This window comes from Felis catus, chromosome C1, assembly GCF_018350175.1.
Source record: "Felis catus isolate Fca126 chromosome C1, F.catus_Fca126_mat1.0, whole genome shotgun sequence".
Lineage (NCBI taxonomy): Eukaryota > Metazoa > Chordata > Mammalia > Carnivora > Felidae > Felis > Felis catus.
In genome coordinates this window covers 43,891,880-43,907,457 of record NC_058375.1, presented here as the reverse complement: position 1 = coordinate 43,907,457, position 15,578 = coordinate 43,891,880, and the positions used below count along the sequence as shown (strand labels likewise).

Below are 15,578 nucleotides of genomic sequence, written 5' to 3'. Positions count from 1 at the left end.
GCGTGGGGCAAGGTAGGGGATCTGTACATGCTGGGCCTTGGGGACAGCCACCAGCCAGGCCTTTGCGGGTCCTCTCCCCTTCCACGTTCAGACCCAGCCCCAGCCCCCAGGCTGCTGGCAGTTTCTTCTCCCTCGGAGTTCCTAAAGTGGGCAGGTGTTCGCCAGTCGGACCTGTTACGAGTCCGCTCTTTTCCACCCACCTGAAACCCAAGATGAGAGGGCTTACTGGACCTCCACATGCTTTTGAGAGAAACCATCCCGAGGCCCCTGAAGATGTGTTTCAAGTTGTGACTGTCCCTCTGTGCTGGCTTGTCATTGTGGCCCCATCCCTCGGCTCCCACCCCCCTCACCTTTTTTAACGAACGTGTTTTTTTTCTCATCGAATCCTTTCCACAGACTAATCCTCTTGCTTCTATTCTGTTTGTCTTTCTTCCCCCCTTCCCTCTCCGGTGCCCCTTCTCCTTCTCATAGACTGACCCTTGGTTATCGTTGCAGAATTACGGCAGCGGCATGAGACCACCACCCAACTCCCTCGGCCCCGCCATGCCCGGGATTAACATGTAAGGCAAAAAGGACCTTGCTGGCAGCTCAGAGCCCGTGGCTCCCCGACCCTCTGCTGGTCCCCCCAAAGACTCGTGAACAGAGTCATTCTTGGCACCTCTCTGGACCTCAGGCCTCTCATCAGTGGAGCCGGGGATGCTGGCGATAGATACTTGGATAAGAGCTCATATGGTCCCGTATGGGGCTCATCCGTCCTGGGTGTGTTTCTGAGCCTGCTGTGTGGATTAGCCCACCTGCTCCTCATAGCCTGGTGAGGTGGTTATTGCCCCCCATTTACAGATGAGGTAACTGAGGCACAGAGAGGTGAAGTAACTTGCCCCTGTTCACAGGGCTCTTAAGTGACAGGGCCAGGATTTGAACCCCGGTACAACTGGCTGCTGTTGTAGTGCTTGAGTGGTTCTTAACCCCCTTTCGGGGATAGATCCCCATGAGGATCTGTGGGTTCCCTTCCTGGGAAGATGCACATGCAGAGGCAGTTTTATATACTTGACACTTTTTTCACGTACTTTAGAGGAGCTTGTAGATTTCTAGCCGTGGAGCTGCCCATTACTGCCCGAGAACCAGGTGTGTAAGGCCCTAGGGCCGCATGAAGGATTTCCTGTTAGTGATGTCAGCCCTCTCGTTCTGGCGCTTCCGGCACCGCCCCCTTGGGGTCAACGACACCTTTTTCATTGTTGCCATCTCTCTCCTCTCTCTCTCTGTCTCTCTCTGTCTCTCTCTCTCTCCCCCCCCCCCCCCCCCGTCTCTCTCCCTCCCTCTCCCAGGGGCCCGGGAGCTGGCAGACCCTGGCCAAATCCTAACAGTGCTAACTCAGTGAGTACCCACATCGAGTGGGAGGGGTTTCTAGGCTATGGGGTGGTCCTGTCCCCAGGTTGGGGGTATCATGAGAGGCAGGGATGCAGCAAGAGTCCACCTGACGCTTGCCAGCGGGAGCCCCACCTGTAAGTGGAGGCTTGGGAGTAACATTCCCGGGGCCTTCAGGGTTTGGGCCCCGGCCCAGCCCGCTGATGGGCAGAAAGCCTGTGTGAGCTGAGCTGAGAGCTTGCTCAGAGAGCCTTGTCCACACAGAAGCGTCTGGCGATCCACCCCCCTCCCCGCGCCCCCCCCCCCCCCCCCCCCCCCCCCCCCGGCAGGGCTGGGTTCTGGTGCTCAGGGGAAGGAGCTGGAAAGGGGCTCAGCACAGACAGTCTGGGGAAGAAGGCCAGAGGGGTGGGGAGAAGCTATCGCTCTCCTGTCCTCTCACACTGGAGGGTCTCCCCTGCCCATGCCCCCTCAGAGCTCCCTGCCAAGGCTCTCGGGATCAGTTCAGTGTAGGCACTGGGCTTTGCTCACACCCCTGGCCCCCTCCTGGGGTGTCCCACAGCCTTTCCTAGCAAGAGGGGGTGGGTCCCCAAGTGGATTTGGAAGCCCAAGGGTACTGAGTATCAGAGGAAGGGATTCTGACACGTGGCTGCCCACCTCTTGTTTTTAGATTCCATACTCCTCCTCATCACCTGGTACCTACGTGGTAAGTGTGTGTGGGTTCGGGGCATTGGGTGTCCAGCCACATGTGACTGAATGTGCAAGAGAACTTCTCCAGGGTCCCTGTCTCTTTCCCTTTCAAAACACACTCCGAGCACAAGTTCTAAACTCTGCTAGAACCTGCTGTCATTGTTCAGGTACCTTCTGGGGGCCCGGAAGTCCCCAAACAAGACCTAGACTTGGGTCCCATCTTGGGGGCTGACCAGTGGCCTAGCTGGTTTCCCCCACAGGCCTCTGGTTCCACCAGTCGGCGTGTGAACACATACACGCACACCCACAGCTGCCTCTGGGTTTGAAGAAAGGCATGGGGGGTGGGGGGGAATCCAAGTCCAGCTCCCTTGGGGCTTAAACACTTGGGCTCTGCTTGAGCTTTAACGAGAGCGGGATGTCAGTCAGGCTGGGCCCTGGAGGAACACTTGACTTTGGTGTGGCCGGAGCTCGGGGGTTTCTCCCGACCTGGGTCACGGCCATGGGTTCCTCACGTCAGTTTTTATCTCGTCTCCAGGGACCTCCTGGCGGTGGTGGCCCCCCAGGAACACCCATCATGCCTAGTCCTGCAGGTAAGAAGCCTTGGGGAGAGGGTGCCATCGAGAGAGTTAGGGGGTCCTGGAGGGGTCCCAGTGCAGGGCCAAAACTTACCAACCACCCTTCCTGAGCAGCGTGTCCCCCACCAGGCATGTCAGCATCAGGTGTTTAGGAGGAAGGAGGTCCTCGGTGCCCCTGACCTTCCCTGTGGCCTTAGCAAGGTCACTCCTCCTCTCTGGTTAGAGGGAGAGGCAGGGCGGAGAGCTCCAGGAACGAGGGGGTCTCACTGTCCTCAGCTCGCACTGGTTGGCAAGCACCCTTTCCCGGCTGTGGATTTCTCTAGATGACTGAAAAGGGGCTTTGGGCTTCTGGCATCCTGGAACCAGGACTCTTAACACCATGTCTCTTGAGTTCCCAGAGCTCTTGGCTTCTGGTCCTCTATACGGGAGATGTCTTCTCCCTCTTTCTCTGATCAGAAGAGGGCGTGCGTGCACACATGTGGGCATGTGCACACATGCACACACACACACACACACACAGCTTCACAGTTGCGTTTCTTTCCCAGCTGAGAATAACACACCACCATCTAGAAGGAATCCCACGGACAATCTACCCACCCAGAAAATAAAAAGTGAGACGTGGTTGGATTTCTGCCCTAGAAAGAAGATGCCTGCTCCTGATAGAAACATGTTAGCTGGTTTTCTTAGGAGACTTTCCTAGCTAATTGGGGAGACGGAGGGGTCCCTCTCTCCCCAGACTCCTCGGCTCCCAGTGGCAGGGAAGCTGCTTACCCATAGTCTGGAGCTAGCGGCGGCTGTGATGTTCCGGCCCCCACTCCCGCTCCCTCTTTCTGCTGCTGCATTTTTATGAGCCGCATGACCTACATTCAGACTGGGTCACATTAAACCACTGCATATGTTAATGTGTCTCCAGCCCCATGCTTCCCTCTCCCTCCTGCCCCATCAGCTTGGCAAGGTGGCCCCTGGGTAATTTGTGGCGTTTCTCGTTCCCCAATTTGATTAAAACCCCTGGGTGGGATTGGGGGAGAGTGCAGCTAGCTGGTGGTCTGGCCGTCCCTGCGTGGTCCCTGGCAGGGTCTGGGGACCAGGTTGTTTTCGGGTAGGGAGATGAGAATTTGAACCTGCCACCCCTGCTTTGCCACGTCCACACTGCTGTCCACACACCCTGGACTTCTTTGTTCCAGGGTTGAGCAGTTTTCACAGTTGAATTTTCTGTGATTAAAAACTTTGTGAATCTTCATTAAATACAAATTAGCCAGAAAATGGTGGTACTTAGAGGAGATTTTAGGTGATAAAATACAAAAGAATGAGTTCAAGTGCCACGAGTTTGTTTTAATTAAGAAATGAATTAATCACCCCGACTTGTGGGTTTCCACTGTTCTACAGATTCAACAAATTCCAGTGACAACATCTACACAATGATTAATCCGGTGCCGCCTGGAGGCAGCCGGTCCAACGTAAGTCCGCTTTCTAATAATTTACATATCAGATACCATAACAAATCATAATTAACTTCATCAGCTGAGGGGAAAGCAAGTTTAATTGATTTCAGCCATTTGTTACCAAAGACGAATAAAATAAACCGTCAGAAAAGCGATTAACTCTTGGGCAAATCGGTTCCCATTCCGCAGCTGGCCGGGGGTGGAGAGGTGCCCTCCCCTCTGGCCAGAGCGGCGCACCCAGCCTCACTGTGGGGATCCCTGCCACCCTGAGTGGGGTGTCAGGGAGGGAGAGCACTAGGCTGCGGGTGGACCCGGGTCACTCCCCGCTCCGCCGACCGGCTGTGCCCCCCCAGGCAGTCAATCACCCTCTCAGGTCTGGAGCTGTGGGTCCCTGAAGCCCATCTGGGGACCTGCCTGCCCTGTGCCTCCAGCCCCTTTGGGAGCCCTGTGACTGCAGCTTCCTGGTCTCTCTTTGGGTCATTGCCTGCCTCCCACCCCCTCCCTTCTTGGCTTCTCCAAGTTCCAGCCCCTCGTCATGTAGGAGCTCCAGTTCACCTTGTCTGACCCCTGCCCATCCACTCCCTCCCATGGCCTGTGTCCCCTGCTGGATGGCACTTGACTGTGCAGCCATAGCCCGTCCCCTTCTCCCAGCTGGGAGCTCCCCGAGGAGAGGGCCGGTCAGACTCACCTCTGGAGACAGCCCTTCTGCACCAGCTGGGGAGGGGACTCGGACTGGCCTTGCGCTTGGGGAGCCCAGTGTCTGGAAGGGAGGCTGCTATGTGACCAAATCAACAGTCTGGACTGCAGAGCCAGGGGCTCTGGGTGTTGGGGCCCCAGTGGTGTTCTGGCCTTTTGGGGTGCTTCGTTTGGTTCTATTAGTTTGGTTCCTGATGTGACCCCTGAACCACCCACTGTGCTAAATGCTGATTGGGAGCTGCCCCATGTTGGACCCTGCACATATTTAATCCTCTGGCAGCCTCTGAAGGGGGGAGGGTCTTTGGATCCTCCTGGGTTAGGGAGAGGGACCTAGAGAGGGGTCCCCTAGAGAGGTGTCACGTGACTGAGAAGCGTGGGAACCGCACTCCTTAACCATTGCTCCGCTGTCCCTGTCCCTCTCCTGGGCAGCCAGCACCCCTCCCACCCCAGCCCCATCACCCCTGCTACCCGTTAGGGTGACTGGCCATCAGGTTTTAGCATTAAAAGCTCTGTGTCTCAGGAGACGACTTCCCAGGACACACTGTCCTTGGTTTGGGCAGTGGATGCCAAAGGGTGGGTGGAAAAGTGTAAGGCTCTTCCAGCAGCCCAAAAGCCAGGGACTGAGCTCACTGTGTTCAGTGTCCACTGGAAAGGGCATAGGTGACCTTCCTGCCACGGCCGCCGCCGCCACCTCTCCCAACCGTGGACGCCAGCGGTCCCGGCCTGTGGCTCCCAATGAACCATCCACGTCACGGCTCCAAGGGCCGGGCTCCAGTGCGCTGGGGTCAGGGGCCCTGATGGGTCCGCCTGGGCTCTGTCCGCAGATGAACCGCTGTGTTCTGTGTTGAGGTTGCGAGGGTCTCCTCTTCCACATTGTGAGTCGGGGGCCGTGTGTTCTGGGAGTTGAGAGGATGACAGGTCTGCCACGAGCATGGCCCAGACAGAAGAGAAGGGGAGGGGCGGGGAGGCGGAGAAGGGGAGAGCACACAGGGGGCCCCGTTGCACGGGGCTGGGGTGAGACAGCACAGCCTTCTAACCCAGCCCCGGCCGCCTCTGCCACCGCGTCATTCCCTGTCTGGCTCCGTGAACGGAGGACAGTACGTTTTCTGAGGCTGCACCCAAGTCCTGAGCGGCAACACAAGGGGATTTGAAGCTGCAGAAAGCAAATGAAAGATGGTTGTTCTCTTGTCCAAATACAAGTTAGACTTTGCTCATCTCTGCCTGTTTGGCAGTCAGCACCCAGTTGATTTGGCAGATTTCATTTGGGGTGTGAACTTCTTACCTGCTGAATGTCCCACACACCTTGTGCCCGGCACTGCTACGAAAGGGGACAGGGTGCTTACTTAGGATGCCAGGCTTTCATAACGAAAGATTCTGGTCACTCCCCAGTCAGATCTCCTCAGAACACGCAGATGCGCTTAACGAGACCTTGGACTCTGTAGAAGCAGAGAGAGGCTCAGGTGCACGCCCGCACGGTGGCTGGCATCACTGCTGGCCGGAGAAAAGATGGTACGAGGTCGGCCCGCTGTGACGTCTTCTCTCGTTGGAGATCCGTTGAGCTGAGCACGCAGAGCAGGAATTACAGTAAGAGAGAAGCGTATGTGCTGTTTCTCTAGAACTGCTCAGGGATCTTTCAGGGGGCCGCCAGGAGCCTAGAAGAGAATGAGCAGACCTCACCTGGGTCGCTTGGGGTGGTTGGGGGGGTTGCGACAAAACCTCATCGGCCAAAGTAGCGACTTTTGTTCTGGAAATGAGATGGCCTGAGAGCATGTCACCGGCAAAGGGCAGCCGCGTCATATAGGACTTTCTCAACTTCTTTATTGAAAGTGTAACTTACTTGGAGTCCAGCTTGGACCTCACAGGTTCATCTCACCTCTGTGCTTTAAAACCATTTTCCCCGAGCGAGGACTCCGTGATGACGACGTCCAGTGTGCTTGGGAATGCTTAGAAATCACAGACTTCAGAGACGGGACAGCCCACCTGATGAACTTCCGGATGCAGAGGACCCGACTGGCAAGCGCTGGTCTCCCTAAACCAGCCTGTCGATACAAAGGGGATGGACGTGTTTGGAGAGCTGGAAGGGAATTCCTACAGGTCCAGAAACGTACGCAAGTCCGCGAAGTCCTAAGTACTCCACGCGCAGACGTTGTCGTGGAGAGCGTATGTGGGTGTTGCCGTGTTGGACCGACACCAGGGCTTGATGGGAGCACGGCAGCAAGTCAGAGTGAATCGTACGTTTGCCCCTGTGTTCCTTTAGCACTACATAAAAAAACAAAAAGGCTGGCCTGGAGGCTGCAGGGAAATCAGAGAGGGATTAGAGGAAAAGCAAGCACCTTTTACCCCATTGCAGGCTCGAGGGCAAGATGGGTCGCCAGCAGCTCCACGGCCCGGGTTTGCTGCCCTGCTGTGTCTTCTCAATCTGGCGGGGCCCACCCAGGAACGTGTTCCCAAAGGGATGCTCAGGGTATAGGCTTCGTCAGGTCGGACTGATGACCTCGCTTGAATGGATTATCTGAGACATCTACCTGACAAACCATGCTGGCTACCTCTTTGTACAAAACTTTTTTCTAATCTTAAAAAAAAAAAAATGCAGGGGCGCCTGGGTGGCGCAGTCGGTTAAGCGTCCGACTTCAGCCAGGTCACGATCTCGCGGTCCATGAGTTCGAGCCCCGCGTCAGGCTCTGTCTGGGCTGATGGCTCGGAGCCTGGAGCCTGCTTCCGATTCTGTGTCTCCCTCTCTCTCTGCCCCTCCCCCGTTCATGCTCTGTCTCTCTCTGTCCCAAAAATAAATAAAAAACGTTGAAAAAAAAATTAAAAAAAAAAAAATCCAAACTCTTAAAAAAAAAAAAACGCAGAGCAAAAATACCCTATTATAATACAGGACGGAAAGAAACATGATTTTTAAATTGCTTTTTAGTGTTTTATTTATTTTTGAGAGAGAGACAAAGAGCGTGAGCAGGGGAGGGGCAGAGAGAGAGGGAGACACAGAATCGGAAGCAGGCTCCAGGCTCTGAGCTGTCAGCACAGAGCCTGATGTGCAGTTCGAACTCATGAACTGTGATATCATGACCTGAGCTGAAGTCCGATGCTTAACCTACTGAGCCACCCAGGCGCCCCAAGAACATTTTTAAATCAAATATAAGTAATAGGTGTTTAGTCAGTCCATTGCATTTAGTTTTTAAAAAAAAAATTAAATTTGTGTGTGTGTGTGTATATTAATGTTTTATTTATTCTTGAGACGATGAGCATGAGCTCATGCATGAGCGAGGGAAGGGCAGAGAGAGAGCGGGACATAGAATCCGAAGCAGGCTCCAGGCTCCGAGCTGTCAGCACAGAGCCCAACGCAGGGCCCAAACCCAACAACAGGGAGATCATGACCTGAGCTGAAGTCGGACACTCAACAGGCGCCCCAAATTTGTATATTTTAAGAATACATAGTAATATAGCCTGGAAAATTGAAGTAATCCAATAAAGAGTCCAGATAAATTGTTGTTTTTCTCACACAAACCGTTTATTTAACTAGTCCTCTACCAACTGCTGCTGTTAACTAGCCTGACTGTGGTTTTATTGAAATAATAGCACTTACGTAACAAAATAACGAACACAGAATAAACAGGTGGTGTAGAGACAGCTGTATGTCCCCTGGCAAGTGCATGAAGTTGGACCGCTGCTCCACAGTCAAACCCAGAATCTCTCCAGAGCACTCAACCCTCGACATGCACATCCGCGCTGAAACGATAAAACGTTCCGAAGAAAATATAGGCATAAATCTTTGTGGCCCAGGTAAAAGCAAAGCCTTCCCAATGACACCAAAAGCACGGGTGACAAAAGAAAAAAGTAGATAAATTGGACTTCATCAAGATTTAAAACTTGCATGCTTCGAAGGAGCGCCATCAAGGAGGTGAAAAACACAGCCCGCGGAGCGGAGAAGATATTTGCAAATCACGAATCTGATACCGGACTTGAATCCAAAATACGCAAAGACCTCTTCGAACTCAGGCACGAAAAACCAGCCCAATTTAAAAAGTGGGCCGACGATCCAAAAGAGACATTCCTGCCAACATGTACCCGTAGCCAGTAAGCACACAAAGGTGCTCCGCTTCGTGGCCATCAGAGGGATGCACGTGGAAAGCACGAGACAGTGCTGCACACTCACTGGGCTGGCTGTCACCAAGAAACCGTGCCGGCGCGGGCGAGGCCGGGAAGACCCTGGAGCCCTCACACGTGGCTGCGGGGAACGTGAAATGACGCGGCTGCTTTGGAAAACAGCGTGGCGGTTCCTCGAAAGCTTAAACAGAATGACCACGGGACCCTGCGATTCCACTGTGGGGTAGGTATCTACCCAAGAGAAATAAAAACCTGTGTCCACATAGTAATCGTCCACCAGCATTCACAGCGGTGTTATTCATAATAGCTAAAAAGTGGGAGCGACGCGTCCGCCGACTGAACGGGTAAATAGAACGCAGCCTCTCCGTGTAATGGAACATGATTTGGCCGGAAGAAGGAAAGAAGTACTAACTGATGCCCCAACCCGGACGAACCTCGAAGACCTGCTGAGCGAAGGAAGCCAGCCGCAGAAGAAGGTCATATGTGTCCGGAATAGGCAAATCCATAGACAACAGAGAACAAATTAATGGTTGTCTGGGGCTGGGGGTTGGAGGGGGATGGGGAGTGACCGAACGGGTACAAGGTTTCTTTACGGGGTGATGAGAGAGTTCTAAAGTCGATCGTGGTGGTGACGGCCGCACACCTGCAGACATGCTAAAAACCACCGAACTGTGTGCTGGCACTGGGCCAGTTGTACGGTGTGCGAATTCCAGCCCGGTCAAGCGGTTAGAAATAATAATACACGAGAAAACACAAAGTTTTAAAAAGATGCTTATGTTGAAGGCAGAACATGCCGTTGTTTATGACATTAATCGCGTTTGGGGGGGCTGTTTTGTCTGATACGACTGTGTCCTGAGTTGGCTCCTTAAAAAGTCCATCACCTCCTCTCGCTTGGATGAGTAAGTGTGAAATTTGTTGCCAGGTGTCAAAACTGTGCCTCGGTGCCTGTGAGTGGCCCTGGGGAGGCGAGAGGCGGGAGGCAAGGGGGCCGCCTCTGTGGTACATGTGAGTGGGCGGTGGGCGCGAGGGAGCGGCTGGTACGCTAGCCACACCCCTGCAATGCGGGCTCCGGCACCCTGTGCTGCCCCCTGCCTCTCTGCTCACGCAGGACCCCTACCTAGAATGACTTCTGTGGCCTGTCTCCCCCTGCCCAAATTCTGTCCTCTGCCTCCTCCTCCATGCAGGGGTTCAGATTTCTCTGCCCTTTCCCCAGTGCCTCTTCCTGAAGCCTTGGCCATGCCTTGTCTGCAGCTCCCTTTGGAACTCAGCACCTCTGCCCTGTGGGGTGGTTGGGTGTCCATAACCGTGGACTCCCCTTCCGGGCTGAGGCTCGGCTGTGACTCAACTCTGTGTCCCTCGCCCCTGGCATAGGCCAGATGCCAAACAGTCCTCCTTTCTGCCGTGTCCACCCCTGTGCATCCTGACGTCTGGTCTGCATCACAGGGCCTAGGCTCACCAGACTGGGCTCAGCCATCCCTTCTCAACCATGGGATATGATCTCTGGCCTTTGGTTGCTACTTTTCTGAGATCGTTCATTCTACCGCCCCCTCCAGGTCCAAGGCTAGGGGTAGAGCAGATTCCGCCTCCGGCCTCTTGAGCCGCCTGCCCTGCCACCACTTCTGCCTGGGGGACTCATCAGTGGCCTTCCTCTACATTGTCCCCAGGAGAGAACTCTAGTCCCCCGCCCAGCTTCTCCCCTGACCCCCCAGTCACTCAGTAGACCCGATCTCCTCACCTCGCCCATGAAACTCCATTTCTGAGGAATCGCTCAGAGGAGGCTGGTGGGACTCAGGCTCAGGCTGCCCGCGCCCCAGTCCCCGCTCCTCCCGTCTCCCGGGGGGGGGGGGGGGGAACCTCTGGCAAAGAATTTCCCACTCTCTGTGCTTCACATTCCTTACCTGTAAAATGGGGATGAGAGACATTAATACCTTTGGCCCCTGGCTGCGCACAGTCACCCATTTGTGTGTCTGTGTGAGGTTCTGACTGGTGAGTCACACGCTCCGTCCCAGGGATAGAGCCTTATTACGGGGTCCGTGACACTTGGTTAGAGAGCTGTCCCAGAACCACACTGTGTAGCCTTGGGCCGGTGTCTTTCCCTCTCTGGGCTTGTTTCTTCATTTGGAGCGTAGGGAGGACACCCCTGCCCTGCCCAATTCCGAGAGCCAAGGGGAGGAACCAGCTCCGGCCTCCTGGCGGCATCAGATAGCCACGCGGTGTGCCCGACGGAGGAGCCCAACCAGATGGAAGCTCCCTGAGGGCACAGCTCCTTTGTAGCTGGGTGTGGGAGCCCGTGAGGGGGTGCCGAGGGCCTGGGGCCCACTCAGCCACCACGCCCTGTGCTTCTCCCCCAGTTCCCGATGGGTCCAGGCTCGGACGGCCCGATGGGAGGCATGGGCGGCATGGAACCACACCACATGAACGGATCGTTAGGTAAGCGGGCGCCAGCCCCGTGGTCATGCTGCACCCCACGTGCCCCTGCCCGAGCAGCCTTCTTTGGCTCAGCCGGGCCTGGTCTACCCCACTGACCTTGGCTGGGCACGTAGGAAGATCCCCAGAGATACAGCCAGGACAGAAGATCGTCTGCACAGAAATAGTGTGGGATTTGGGTGGCTTTGGAGACCTAGCCACGGAAGAACAAACAAGAAACTGAATCCAGATTTTCCTTCCTTCCTTCCTTCCTTCCTTCCAGGGTCAGGTGACATAGATGGACTTCCAAAAGTGAGTGTGTGTTCTGTGTGTTCCTCCCTGATCACATCCACCTTGCCCCAGCCCTGAGGCCCCAGAAAGCTTTTCTCCCCATTGGGTGGGCAGGGCTCTGGGGCTCTGGGGCTCACCTCGTCTCTCCTCTCCCCAGAATTCTCCTAACAACATAAGTGGCATTAGCAATCCTCCAGGCACCCCTCGAGACGATGGTGAGCTAGGAGGGAACTTCCTCCACTCCTTCCAGAATGACAATGTAAGTGCTGCATGTATCCCTCCCCCCAGTTTCGTCCCTGGATCATCGTCTTACCTCTGGGGCCGGGGACTAAATTACTTAAGTTGTGGTGCCTGCTGGCCAGGACCAGCCTGGCAGGCTGGTGTCCCAACAGCTGTGCCTCTGGCTTTCACCTTGGTCCTTTTTCTGTACAAAGTGCAGGGCCCTCTCTTCCCCGCCGCATGGCCTCCAACCGCTGCCACCCCGACCACTGGCAGGACCTTCTGGAAGCCTCTACAGGGAGGCACATCACCTCCCAACACTGATAAAGCTGACCGGGCTGGGAAAGCCCTGGGTTGGGACTCAGGAGGCCTGGGCTCTGGCCCGCTGGGCCTCTGAGGGGGTCCACTTCTGTCTGTCCCGGGGAGGAAGGTTCGTACCACCAGAGATTTCCTGGGATCCCCACACAGAGGGCCTGGCTTCTATTTACATTCTCGTATGAAGAAACAACGTCATGATTCTGAGAACCCCAGACTAGCTCCCCCCAGGACACCCTGGGCGAGCTGCAGGAAAGCAGCTGTGTGGGGAGGGCAGTGTCGGCTGCTTCCTCGGCTGGGAAGAGGGGATTTGAGAAGGGAGAGGTGTGGGATGGGGGGGCGAGTTGTGATAGCAGCCCCCAGAGCTCCCACGATGCGGGGGTGGGCACAGTCTAGTGCTGAGCGGGCAGAGCCCTCGCAGGCTTCCCCACCCAGGCACGCTCCCAGACTGGCCCAATCTAGCCCACACTGGCCCTCATGGCCCTGTCTCTGCTTCTCCCCTTCCAGTATTCTCCAAGCATGACGATGAGCGTGTGATCCCCTCCTCTTCTCCGAGACGCTGAGAGAGCCGGCATTGCAGGCGGGAAGATGCCAGAAATTATGCAAGAAGAAGTGAGGTGTCATTACCCACGAGCTGGGGGAGGGGCGTCTCCCTGCTCCCCCTCAGCCCCCACCCTCCTCCTCCAGTCCCCCCCACCTGTCCCAATTTTAGTTTCATGCAATAAAAAGGCCGAACTTTTTATTCCATAAAACATGAAGGACAAAACTCAAAATAAAAATATATTTCAAGTCAATGACCAGAAAAATCCCACCCCTTGCCCTTTCCCAAAAGGACCTTTTATGTACATGACACTTTTTTGTTGTTTTTTTTGTTTGTTTGTTTGGGGTTTTACCGTTACTGGGATTTTTTAATTTGTTTTCAGGGGGGTTTTTTTGGGGGAAAAATTTTTAAAAATGGAAGCTTCTAGCAAGTCCCCCACCCACCCCACCCCAATCAACCTCTTTGCTTTCTTCTTTAAAAAAAAAAAGAAAAAATAGAAAAAAAGAAAAAAGGACCAAAAAAAAAAAAAAAAAAAAAAAGCCCTGCTGTCTGTCTGTACCCAAGCCCTTCCACCAGGAAAGCTAGTCTAGGTGTGAGATCTCACGCTGTCTTTGTAGCCATCTAAAAATAATAATAATAATAATAAACTGGGCAGTTTACAATCGGTGGTTTCTTTCAAAAGGCCTTTTTTGGAAAGAGACAAGAAAGTCCCCTTTCTCCACTTGGGGTTTTCGGTTTGTGCGGATGGGCAAGCAAGGGGTGGGAACCTGTTTTGTTTTCACTTGGTTTCTCCCGGCGAGGTGGCCTCAGCAGCTGCACAACTGGGACCCCAGAACCATCCCCTCCCGTATGTGGCCCGAGGGGCCAGACCACCTGACCGCTTTCAGGACTCCGCCACAGCGGAGACTCGCTGTGACCCGGTGGCATGCACTGTGTTCCCAGGACTGCTTCCTCCTCTCTCTCTTCTGGACCTTCCCCTGCCCGGCCTCCCTGCCGCTCCAGCCCTCTCCTCAGCCCCCACCCCAGTCTTCCCAGCGAGAATCCTGCCAGCTGGGTGGTGGCCTGGACGGAGCGCAGTGGGGGAGGCCGCCCCCAACAGGATGGCTATGACCTGGGACATGGCAACCGTGACCCCCGCGTTCTCGCCCCGTGGCCCTGGCTCGCATCGTCCTCGTCGTGTGTGCTCGTGTGTGCGGGCACTGTAGGGCTGGAGTTTGGGTTTCCTTTTGGGTTTTTTTTTTTTTTTTTCTCTTGATTCTTGCTTCTTTTTCAAAGATGGGAATTGACCAGAATTGCTCTGTATACGCTTGGAACTGGATGGAAAGACTTTGGAATAGCTGTTGGGGGGGCGGGGGACACCAACAACCAAACAGACGTGCTGTTTCCGGTCCTGTTTTTATTTTCAAAAACCGACAAATGCGACAGTGGAGCCTGTCCCCTCCCAGGAGGGGTGACTCATGGCCTCCCTCACCTCACTACCCCCATTGAACCTCTGTGTCTTGCCCTGAAGACACCCGAATTCTTTGTACATTTACAGCCCCTCCTCCCTGCTCCCCTGTAGCTGCTGTTTGTTTTCCTCCCTCCCCTTCCTGATCCATGTATATCATACTATGTGAGATACCATCTGCCTGAAAAAAGACCTTGTGCGGATTATTGGGAACATTGTAGCTGTTTCTGTGTTTTTTCTTACCTTGTAGTCTGGTTCTGAATTAAGAGAGGAAAAAAAAAGTAATTATGATACATTGTAGTTTGTGTACGATATATGTTGATAACGTTTTATTAAAGGGACATCTTTTTTCCGCAGCCCTTCCTGACATGTTTGGGGGCAAACGTGGGTGGGAGTTTATTATACTGATTACAAAATGCGAGGTGGACAGCTTGGGCACAGTTTCTGTTCCTGGTGCATGACAAGATTTTGTTTTGTGTTCAGGTTGTCCTCCCTGTTTTCCTGGGCATGTGAATTCTGCATTTTCTGTGCAGAGTTGCAGTGGCCTTTGGGGAAGGTGGGTTGGGAAGGGAGACATCAGTGTCACGTCAAATATTTGGGGGCACTGCCAGAATGTATTTTTCAGGGAGTAGAAAAGTTTCCCGGTGTTTTCCAAGGAGAATCAGCACTGGCCAGTGCCAGTTGTGGCCCTGAGGGTGGCAGGCAGCCACACCTGGCTTTCCCACTCAGGTGGAGTGATTCACTGGTCCTAGGCTGGGGGCCCCACGGAGCTTCAGTCTTGTGTTTTTGTTGTTTTCCCTCCAAGGCAAGGGGGAGCCCTTGGAGGATTTTCACAAATGCTTTCCCAAATGCTGCATCCTGGAAGGTAGTTGGGTGGGGCAAGGTAAGCAGCGGGACAGGGACATTTGAACATTTAGAAAGTAGGACTTTCTGCTTCCCTTGAGCTCTGGGGACCTTGCTCCAGGCCCGCAGAAGGGGAGGGAAAGTGTCGTAGGCTCAGTACATCTCTACATGGTCTGACCCTTCCAGACACACATTGCCAATTTCCGATCCTGTCTTTACTGCTACTTACTGTGACCGTGGGCGAGTTAGTTTCTACCTGTGCCCTGCTTACCTCATTTATAAACGGGGATAATGGTTTACCTACCTCATGGGGTTGTTGGGAGGATGAGGTGGCTCTTGTGAAGGGTTTAGACCATGCCTGGCACGTAGTACGAACAGCAGTGTTAGCTATTAGTGGTACTGTTCCTCCTATGGGGCAGGTGCCGAGTCCAAATGGGTGTGATGGGAGATCTAGAAGCTTGCATTTTGCCCTTCCCTCAGCTTGGAATCAGGTTTCTAGGCTCTTCCTCAGCACAGACACCTTTGAACAACTGGGCAGCCCTCACCGTTGGAAGAGGATACTCAGGCTGGGACTGACCTGCACTCAGAGCTCTGAAGAAGTTTCTGTTCCACCAGCAGGGAGCCTCTGCCACGTGCCAACCCAG

At 54.4% G+C, this 15,578-nt stretch overlaps 1 protein-coding gene across 6 annotated transcripts in view; it reads left to right on the top strand.

Annotated features, from left to right (window-relative positions):
• SSBP3 (single stranded DNA binding protein 3) overlaps positions 1-12,897 on the top strand; it is a 164,169-nt gene extending 151,272 nt beyond the window's left edge. For 4 of the 6 annotated variants that reach the window (XM_019837059.3, XM_019837060.3, XM_019837061.2 and 1 more), the window contains 9 exons: positions 472-560; positions 1,326-1,374; positions 2,033-2,068; positions 2,588-2,642; positions 4,014-4,084; positions 11,224-11,302; positions 11,562-11,590; positions 11,727-11,828; positions 12,611-12,897. In XM_019837059.3, the coding sequence (XP_019692618.1) occupies positions 472-560; positions 1,326-1,374; positions 2,033-2,068; positions 2,588-2,642; positions 4,014-4,084; positions 11,224-11,302; positions 11,562-11,590; positions 11,727-11,828; positions 12,611-12,640 (540 nt within the window). In that variant the 3' untranslated portion in view covers positions 12,641-12,897. The remainder of the gene's footprint in view (positions 1-471; positions 561-1,325; positions 1,375-2,032; positions 2,069-2,587; positions 2,643-4,013; positions 4,085-11,223; positions 11,303-11,561; positions 11,591-11,726; positions 11,829-12,610) is intronic. The other 2 variants (XM_011284976.4, XM_011284977.4) reach the window with 1 other exon arrangement.
• Positions 12,898-15,578: the final 2,681 nt, after the last annotated feature.